Source organism: Mesitornis unicolor, unplaced genomic scaffold, assembly GCF_000695765.1.
Source record: "Mesitornis unicolor isolate BGI_N332 unplaced genomic scaffold, ASM69576v1 scaffold2908, whole genome shotgun sequence".
Lineage (NCBI taxonomy): Eukaryota > Metazoa > Chordata > Aves > Mesitornithiformes > Mesitornithidae > Mesitornis > Mesitornis unicolor.
This window is the reverse complement of record NW_010203672.1, coordinates 1-10,340: the sequence shown is the minus strand read 5'-3', so window position 1 is coordinate 10,340 and position 10,340 is coordinate 1. Positions and strand designations below refer to the sequence as shown.

General features: G+C 39.8%; 1 protein-coding gene across 1 annotated transcript in view; it reads right to left on the bottom strand.

The window, feature by feature from the left end:
- SENP6 (SUMO1/sentrin specific peptidase 6) overlaps positions 1 to 5,512 on the bottom strand; it is a gene marked incomplete at its 5' end in the record, with an annotated part of 39,264 nt that extends 33,752 nt beyond the window's left edge. The window contains 2 exons of the mRNA XM_010190781.1: positions 4,658 to 4,800; positions 5,449 to 5,512. Of these exons, the coding sequence (XP_010189083.1) occupies positions 4,658 to 4,800; positions 5,449 to 5,512 (207 nt within the window). The remainder of the gene's footprint in view (positions 1 to 4,657; positions 4,801 to 5,448) is intronic.
- Positions 5,513 to 10,340: the final 4,828 nt, after the last annotated feature.

The following is a 10,340-nucleotide window of genomic DNA, read 5'->3' as shown; positions in this document are numbered from 1 at the left end:
AATGCTAAAGACTTAGGGAATTTAAACAAGTCTATAAACACACCTATCTCATGTTTTATCGTTTTATTTGTTGAATCTTGAGCTTTGCCAAACTATCATGATTGGAAAACTCCAAGCTTTGTGCCACACAGACCAAAAAGCTGTTAAGCAGTGCTTCTGCTTTCTGCCTCACACTCAAGTGGTGAGAAACTCCAGTAGGTGCTGGAACAGAATATCACAGCCTGCTGGGACCAGATCTGAGTCAAAGCAGACTGCTCTGGATGGCACACTTAAATGGTTCAGATGGCATCAAATACGCTTCCAAGTAGGACAGCTGTAAAATACAATCTGCTCTATAATCCTGGGCTTTGAATAGAACACACCAAGTGCAGACAGAATCACCAGAAAATCATGAAGTTCTAGCAAGTCTCAAAAATAGGCACATTTGAACTGAAGTCTGGGCTTGAAAGGCTCAGCAGTTTCAAGAAAATTAACATACAATCCTAGAATCATAGAGTGGTTTGAGTTGGAAGGGACCTTAAAGCCCCCCCAGTCCAACCCCTGCCATGGGCAGGGACACCTCCACCAGCCCAGGCTGCTCCAAGCCCCGTCCAACCTGGCCTTGAACACTGCCAGGGAGGGGGCACCCACAGCTTCCCTGGGCAACCTGGGCCAGGGCCTCCCCACCTTCACAGTCAAGAATTTCTTCCTAATATCCAGTCTAAATCTCCCCTCTTCCAGTGTAAAAACATTCCCCCTCATTCCATCGCTACCTGCCCTTGTAAAAAGTCCCTCCCCAGCTTTCCTGTAGGACCCCTTCAGGAACTGGAAGACTGCAATAAGATCCCCCTGGAACCTTCTATTATTGAGGCTGAACCAAGGCAATCTAAAGGTGAGAAAGTCCCTTGAAAGAACAAACGTTCTGGAAGTGTCAAAGAACTTACAATACATTAATGATCCATGTCTCTTTAGCGTATCTTAGAAGCCACAGAATCATCTCAAGTCCAGGCTCTGACGAAAACAAGGCTACACTACCATGTTCTGTCAACTGACCCTAAGAACTTCTTAGCAGCACAGACTTAGAAAGCAAAGCCCAGAGCAAACTTGCACTGGGCAAAGGGATGGATCTAGAAATAATGGCAGCATCACATTTCAGAAACACAGGACACAAACACAGGCTACATTAATTCTGCTGTTCATCAAGTAGCTTCTTTCAACAAAGTATTAAAAAAAAAATCTAAGAAGGACTTAATTTCTTAATGTAAGAGATTTTGATCCAAGTTATTGAAAACTCACAGAGATAAAAGCAATTTAAAGTAAGACCTCATGATTAAAAAAATAACTTCACTAGTTTTGTTGTTTGGGTAAGTTAGAGTTTGATACTGGGTTTGCTTATCCAGCTAACAGATGACACATTTATGGTTGATTTAAATTTCTGAACAGGTAAGTGGAGATGAATGGAAATTTCTTCTCATTGTCCCTTCTCCCTATCACTCATTCCCTGAATTTTAGGGAATATACTACTACAATAATCCTCATTTTGAGTCAAGACCCACCGATCTGAAGAGTTTTTAATCCCTATTCCGCAGACAAGGTAGGAAAAACAAGATTCTTGAGCTGTTCATGGGGATTTTTATCACAAAGTATCTCAACTATCTGCTCATCCTGCACTTAATCGAGCAGCTTAACTGCATGGTCAACATTCACAATTTTCTCTAGGTGAAGAATTCAAATATTGAAAGGATAAATATTAAGTACCTTTGGTGCTGCATATAAAAGTCTTCACTACAAAGACTGACTCACAAACCTTTGCTGATTTGGGATTTCGTTGTGACTCATCTGTTATGAAATACGTAACTCTACCAAATTAAAGTTTTAAATCAACATCATGACTTAGACCATAATGACACTTCCAAGCAGATTTAGTGACCAAAGTCTGAAGAGGAGTTAAACAATGTTGGTAGTAGGACTTTTAACCAAACTTCCAGAGTTTACGGCTCACAGGTGTTCACACCAGCCTCCACACATCCATTATTCCCAACTGAATTCCTTCATCAATGACAGTTTATTAAGAAGAAGTGGGATACTTATATTTTCCATTTCCATTCAGTGTGCTAGAGTGCTGGACAGAAGGAGGATGCCTGCTTTCCAAGTAGAAGATACGACCTTCAAGTAAGGTAACACACATACAACAGATTTTACTCCTTTAGTTGAATTTTCTAAATCACAGGTCTTAGGTTTACAATGTAGCACTTGTCAACAGAATGCAGTGCCAATCCAAGCAACAAAAAGTCTGAACTAACTGCTTAGACTGTCTAAAAAGTCCTCAGTAATTATTTACCTTAAAAACAAAATGAAACCCACATACCTTTCTGGAACTTAAGAAAAACAGACACACACACAGTCGACTATAGAAAAGGGAAAAAAATGATGTAGTAAGGTTGGATTTTGCTACAAATTCCACAGTCAGACAGAAGAAAATCCAAGTTTCCAGAGGATTAGAGGAAACATTTTAAATGGTTAAGTGTACTCAAAATGAACAACAAATACAATGTTCTTGCACAGGCTTCTTCACTACTAAAACAGAGCAGAAGAGTCCTGACAGATTTCTATCAGGCACTTCTATGTCTGTATTCAAGAACAGAATCCTCAAGGCTGGAATTAACCCGGATGACTCCGTAAGAACTGGCCAGTTTGAAGAGAGGCAAGCCAGAAACCCAGATGTATCTTGTCAATCTGCTGTGTGTACTAAAAAGTCAAGACTGAAACACCAAACGTCATTGGCACAGCATTAATCCAGGCTGATGAGGTACTGTGCTGTTCTGTGTAAATGCAAAAAGAGTTAAAAAAGGGATGGAAGGAAGCACCCATCTTCAGAGTCAGCAAGAGCTGCCAAGGAAGTGACTGAACGCGTTGAAAAATAACAGATCCCTGCGCAACGACAACTTTTAACCTATAACAAAAAACCCTCACTATTATTAAATCTGTTTCATTTTTTAAAAAGCTTTGAAGTTCCAAATAACATCCTATCAGTCTATCTCAAAAAACAAGACATTGTCTGGATTCCCATAAAAGGAAGGGAGGGAAAACGTAAGGGCACTGTGACAACAAAGCGCAGTGAAATCATTTTTGTAAATGTCTGATCTGTGGATCTGATATGATCGGGTCTGAAACATCTGTGGAGAGAATGCAGTGGTTGCTTTTATGTTTCATGGGACACTGGGAAGGCAGCAATTTTGTTTTATAAGAACAAATCCTATACAAGACAACTCTGTGGGCAGAGGTGAACTTTTAAAGGGTGACAGGATAGGAGAGATCAGTACTTTTCTATAAGTCTACATGCCTTTTTATGTCTTCATTAATATAACATTTAGCTAGAAAACATGACTCTTCAGACAAGTTCACTACTGAAAACTTAATAAAATGTAAATAAAATTAAGTACTAAAGACAGACACTTAAGCTTATTCAAAATAAGCTACTATAGATTCTGTGACACTACACAACATTTCATATTCTGAAGTTACTGTTCCAAACATACATTACATACACCCCAATGACCCCTAAACAGTGGCACATTGGTTAAAACAACAATAACCTGGACTATTATTACAAGTGCAGAATTTTACTCAACGGTGAAAGTTTCACTGTTCTTTGTCAAAACCGAGCCACTAAAAAAACAGACTGCAGGATAAGAATATCCTCCATTCATCTAACAAGCTAAAATATTCACAGAATTACAGAATCTCAGGAGTTGGAAGGGACCTTGAAAGTTCACCCAGTCCAACCCCTCTGCCAGAGCAGGATCACCCAGACCAGGTCACACAGGAACACGGCCAGGGGTTTTGAATGTCTCCAGAGAAGGAGACTCCACAACCTCTCTGGGCAGCCTGGGCCATGCTCTGGCACCCTCACAGGAAAGAAGTTTGTCCTCATGTTCAGGTTGAACCTTCTATGCTCCAGCTTGCTCCCATTGCCCCTTGTCCTGTCATTGGCTGTCACTGAGAAGAGCCTGGCTCCTTCCTCCTGACACTCGCCCTTTACAGATTTATAAACACTGTTTATTTGGTCCTTATAGCAGTAGTCCCTAACAAGAAAATGTTCATAACTGGCCCTCTTTTACCAGAAAATTCAGGATCTGGGGCGAAAAGTTTTGGTTTGGGCTTTTAACACCATCCACAAGCTACAGTAAAACTAGAGCTGTATGTATCACATTTGGCTCAGACCTTGGGTGAAGGGTCGTCTAGGTTTCGAAATTCAACAGAAAAGATTAATATGTGGGAATGGGTTACAGTTACAACACAAAGGCAGGAAGAGTCCTTCTTTTGACTGAAGTATGTGCAATTCCTGTATTCACTCCTCCATTGAACTGATGGACCACCAGTCCAGACTGGAAATCCTAGATTTGTTCCCTAGGCTCGAAGACCAGAACAGCAGCAGAGGACACTCATCATGCAGAACTGCAAGGATTTCTTTTCTCAAGTGACTCTGATACTAAATAAAGACATCAGTCCGTTACAAGCTAGGGACAGTAGTAACAGGCAAATACAGCGCTGAATGGTTAAATACTGCTCGTCAGTTCTAAATGCAAGTGATAATCTCAAACTGTCATGCAGGAGCATGGATATTTGCTGAATCCTTGACCAAGTGGGTAAGTAAACATAAAACTCAATGTAGTACCTCAGTTTCTTGCTATTTCCCATCATGTTGAGGCCAATTGCGTTCCCTTTAAAAAGTCTCAAGCCTCCAGCTTTGCCTCGCCTTGCGTATGTTTTCATGAAATCACTACTGGTGCCGACAGCTCCAGGACGACAACGAAGTGACTGTAACCAAATAATTCACATAAATTAAAATGCTTGCATAAAAGCTAAAAGGAAAACAATGAACTATAATATATTTATACAAAACTACTTTGGCTTCATTTTCAGACTGCTTTTAAAGCAAATTTCAAATAAAATATGTCCTGTCTACACCCTTGCTTACAAAGATTCCTTACTAAACAAAATATGAATATTTTCTAAGTATTATGAAGCATCTTGCAGTTGCAAGCTATTTCAGTATATACACTAAAAAAACAGCAAAAGGCATGGTTTTGCCTATGTATCTTCTGCTTTTGCATATACATATACACATACATACACACACACATATATACATGCATACAAAAACGGGCATCTGACAGTAAGCAATCATGGGATATAATGATTAATATTTTAATTAAAAATAATTCCATTAATTATAATTGTCTAAACTTAAAACTAGGTATTCATGCACGTATTTTCAGAGTACTATGCAGACTAACAAGGTCTATAAGAGGAACAAACACATGAGGGTAGGCAGTTAAACAGCTTGAGCGTATGTTGCTAAATGAGCAAACAAACTTTCATTTTGTGATACCATACAGATGACTGTGCAACATTGTTTAAAGCTTTAAAGATACATTTTCACCAAGAGATAAACAGAATCCTTACCTTTTTTTCTTCATTGGGACTGAAAGACCCATCACTGTCATCTACGCTGAGCAGGTTTGCCTCGCTAGATAAGATTGTGGGAGAGAAAAGGACATAGATTGGAATGCAACAGAGCACCAGCAAAACATTTTAAACACATAAAGGGTTTTGTTTTTTCCTTCCCCCCTTAAATTTGAATACATCCCATACATATTGCATATATACACCTAAAACAACAGGCACATGAAGTGGGCAACTAGTGATCCAGATCTAGTTTGTGAACCTGAATTTCAAGTGTACATCAAATTACTTCACAAAAAGCAACATTAAAAGGATGTTCTGAATTCAGAATACTATTGAACTTTCCATACTGTTGTAGCAATGTTACAGACATCATGACAAATTCTATACAATCCCATGCATAAATTGAGCCTAATACTAAATTAACCTATAAAACATAGTCATGCATATCAGTGTTCAAGTATGTGGTTTAAAACCGCAAATTCCACAGAGCTTTAGGAGAAGAACTTGAGTGTAACTGAATTCTGTCCCATAGCACTTACTGCCAAAATACATCTTCCTAAAATAGAGTATTCAGTTTGGCTCGACTCCTCTTTAGCACTCCTATGTCTGTAGCCTTCAACTGCGATAATGGGGAGGCAGATACAAAAAAAGAAACCCACCCCATGTTACTGTGAAAACGCACTCTTTTCAGTAATAAGATTATTTGAGGATAATTGCCTAAGAATTTAAATTAAAAGCCCAATCATACATTTGGTACTGAGAGCAGCTACATTAGGCTAACACATTCTTGCTCCCAGGAGAAGCAAGCTGCAAGATAATCCCTTCTCATCAACCCTGCTATGGTCACTCCTCTCTTGGCCACAACGAAATCATGCAGCTTTTAGCCAACTTCTAATTGCACAATTTTGGGGGTTTTAATTGAGAACATTCAGAAATTACTTATGCCAGGAGTTGCAAGGGAACGGCTACACAAGAGAAACAGTGATGGAGGTGAAGGTGGAAACACTTCTCAGCTGCAGCAGGTATGGCACGTTGACTGCAATACATATAAAAGAGCTAAAGTAATTATAGAAAAGAGAGCCACTCAGAACTTCCCTGCCATTGCTGAAAATCTTCCATATATATGGAATATACATATACATATATATGTGTAATTTATTCCTCCACGTTATGCAATACAGGTATCTCCACATCAAATAAAAGTTCTTGAATCATAGGGTGAGAACTGCAGACCCTGAAATGTCAGGAGGTAAAGCTGCAGACATTTTCCTTTTCTCTACACACCACAACAATTCTAGGTGCATAAAGGCAAAAAACCAGTGCAGTGGATCCTCACCGATTTCTAACATACAGTGTCACAAAAACAAGAGTGCAGTTGTATTTCTGTACATGGATATTAAAATTTTAAAATACGGTAACTCCTTTTAAGGATAGATTATTCTTTCAAGGGAGGCTCACTGAGCTTTCTCAACCCTTCAGCAGAAGACAATGAGTTTAATGATTTTATAAATTATCCAGATCCTAAAGAATACATAAAACCCTGCAGCATAGACAAGAATAGCAATCTGTGGTGCCTGCAGCTCTAACATTCACCTGTGTTGACCTAACCAGATCATTTCACCTCCAGATACGTTTTCTTTCTCCAGCTCCATGCTCATACAAAACTCAAGACAATTTTCAAAATGCCCTTGTGCAGTGGCTGGACTTTTAGGGCTTCAAGGTGCCACAACTCGGCAACCATTTCAACAAAGGGTGTTTGAAAAGAAGGTAACAGACTGCAAGTGAGTAAAACACTGAAAAAACCCTTAAATGAAACTGAACAAGAGTAACTCTTGTGATGTAACCAAGATGACATGACTAGAAAAATATTTGGGAATTGGATGTTTTTAAAGAACCAAAACACTAGATTTTAAGGAATGCAAAGTATATCCACCAGTACCAAAAAGGCTGTTTCTTCAGAGAGCAGAATACACAGCAACTAAGCAATGTCTGTTTGCTCACAGAATCACAGAGTGGTTTGGCTTGGAAGGGCCCCAAAAGCTCCTCCAGCCCACCCCCTGCCATGGGCAGGGACACCTCCACCAGCCCAGGCTGCTCCAAGCCCCATTCAACCTGGCCTTGAACACTGCCAGGGAGGGGGCACCCACAGCTTCCCTGGGCAACCTGGGCCAGGGCCTCACCACCCTCACAGTCAAGAATTTCTTCCTCATATCCAGCCTAAATCTCCCCTCTTCCAGTTTAAAACCATTACCCCTTGTTCTATCGCTCCCTGCCCCTGTAAAAAGTCCCTCCCCAGCTTTCCTGTAGGACCCCTTCAGGAACTGGAAGGCTGCAACAAGGTCCCCCTGGAGCCTTCTCCTTCTTCTTCTTCTCCAGGCTGAACAGGTGCTCCAGGACCCTTTGTGGCCTCCTCTGGACCCACTCCAGCACTTCAATGTCCTTTTTGTGCTGGGGACTCCAGCACTGGACACAGCACTGCAGGTGGGGTCTGACCAGAGCAGAGCAGAGGGGCAGAATCCCCTCCCTGGCCCTGCTGGCCACACTTCTCATGATGCAGCCCAGGATGGGGTTGGCTTCTGGGCTGCAAGTGCGCATTGCCTGCTCATGTTGAGCTTCTCATCAACCAACACCCCCAAGTCCTTCTTAGCACCTTGAAGTATCACATGTTTATGACTGCCTCCTTAAAAGATGCAATTTAAACAGACAGAAAAAACCAACCCACTGTACCACACTCCCACATATCGGACAACGACATTTTAACAGTACTGAAATGAAACCTCAGTGGTCTGACTGGGAGGAGGCTGTGTCTCTACACACTGTCACTTTTAACCAGGGAACCAGGGAGATTTTCACATTAGAACAATAATTTCTAACTTTTCAATAGTTTAATTACAATTTTATAACAAATGAAAGTCGAATCTTTACTAAAATTAAGAATGAAACCCCAAACAAACAAACAGGTACTTTAGGTAAACAGAGTTCTTTCCAAACAGTTCATAATTATGCTTTCAAATTTAGGGACTGAAAATAAAATGCTCTATGTACTTAATCTAATCACTTACAATTTGTTTTGTGTTTTAAAACGCTAAGAAGCATGCAGTAGCTAGTTAGATATGTCAGTTTAATATACCATGCCTTTATCTCTCTAAACCTTTAAACCTCACCAAGGCTGCACTCCAATGAGCTGCGAGCGTATTTCTTTTTACCAACCACCAACCAATCCAGTCACATTTCAAACGTGTCTGGAATTTTACATTAAAAAAACCAGGAGGCCAACATACTTCCCCTCACAGCACACCACGTACATTTTAAATTACATGGTGGTAGGCAGCACATTAAAAAAAGCCCCGATATTGGAGGCACAAGAGAAGCAGTGGCGTTATTCAACTCGTGCGCAATGCCATCCCATTAAAAATAACCTTAACTAAAACTGCCACAGAACAAAAAGTTCTTTCTCAATTTAAAGGTTTTAGTGCCTCACTAACAGGGTCGCAAAAGCAGCGGAAAAACATCTATATAAATATGGAGAGGGAGCTGAGAAACAAATAAAAAGGAAAAAAAGTACTGGAAAAAAGCAAAACAGAAATAATAATTAAAAAGTTTAATTGCTTTTCCACTCGGGAATTCAAGGGAACAAGCAGAGAATCCATACACATAAAAGGAAAAATCCCAATTGTTTGAAAGAAAAAGTCAGTTAAGGAAGGATACCATGGCACAAATAAATTAAGCACATTTGTTTGTACTCTGTTTTTTCATAACGCTGTTACTGAACAAATCTCAGTGGAAGGACCAAGTCTGGACTCTTAAAAACCAGTGTGACAGCCAAGAGAAACCTGGGCCCATCAGTTTACAAAACCACTGCGGAGCACACTGAGCCATATTTCAAAAACATCTACCCAGATATTAAAAAGGAAGTAAATATAAATTATCCAAGGCACTTCCAGAACAATAACCTATAGAACCACAAAGTATCTTGTAACACTTTAATTTCAGAAATCAATTAATTAATATATTGCTTTGGCCATGTTTGTGTAAGTCTTCCACCCTTTCATGTCTTCTGCTACAGAAGATACACATCATTTACACCATTTATGCTGTGATGCTCTACACAGGTTTTGTTGAGCTCAACCGACCAAATGGGCACTTTATTTCTGTTGTTTTACACAGAGGCTCCTCTCCTTCTGTGGGATCTCCAAGCACAAAGCAAGAAAAGCCTCACGTCACTTGCTATCATCTTGATTGCTATCTTACGTAGGTCAAATCCTGTATATATTGTGTTGGACGGTCATTTATTTTTCCAAATCTTCCTCAGTTTACTGAAGTTCTTTGCTCTTTTTGTCTTCATTACTTTATGACACAGCCCAATTCCCCAGATAAGTTAAATGCCACAATTGTTTCAAAATAATCTACCTAATCTAAAATTGCTTTGGTAGGAGGTCATTAGCCATGGATTTTGTGGAAAAAGAATCCAAGCAGACCTCCAGTATTGACCAACAGCATTAGCACAGGTCTCATGGGGCAATACAAGAATACAGCCAACCCTTTAGCAATGTTATTCTTGGGCCAGATCAAACCAAACTCATGGTGTGCCTGCCATTAAGAGGGCAAAAAGCTGCGATAAGAGCAGACACTAAAATGCTGGTGCCTCAACAAGCATGAGATGTATCAGGCACTTCTGAACAGCTTTCTCAGCACAGAAATGCAGGACGTTACCAGTATTGCCAGTAAATATCAGCATACCACAGCAAAGGAGAGTAAAGTATAAAAAAAATCACCAGAATACATCCTTATTGCATAGTATACATATATATAGTCTGCTATTTTATAGATATGCGTATAAAATATATATATGTATATATATCATATAATATAGAACAAATACTATATAA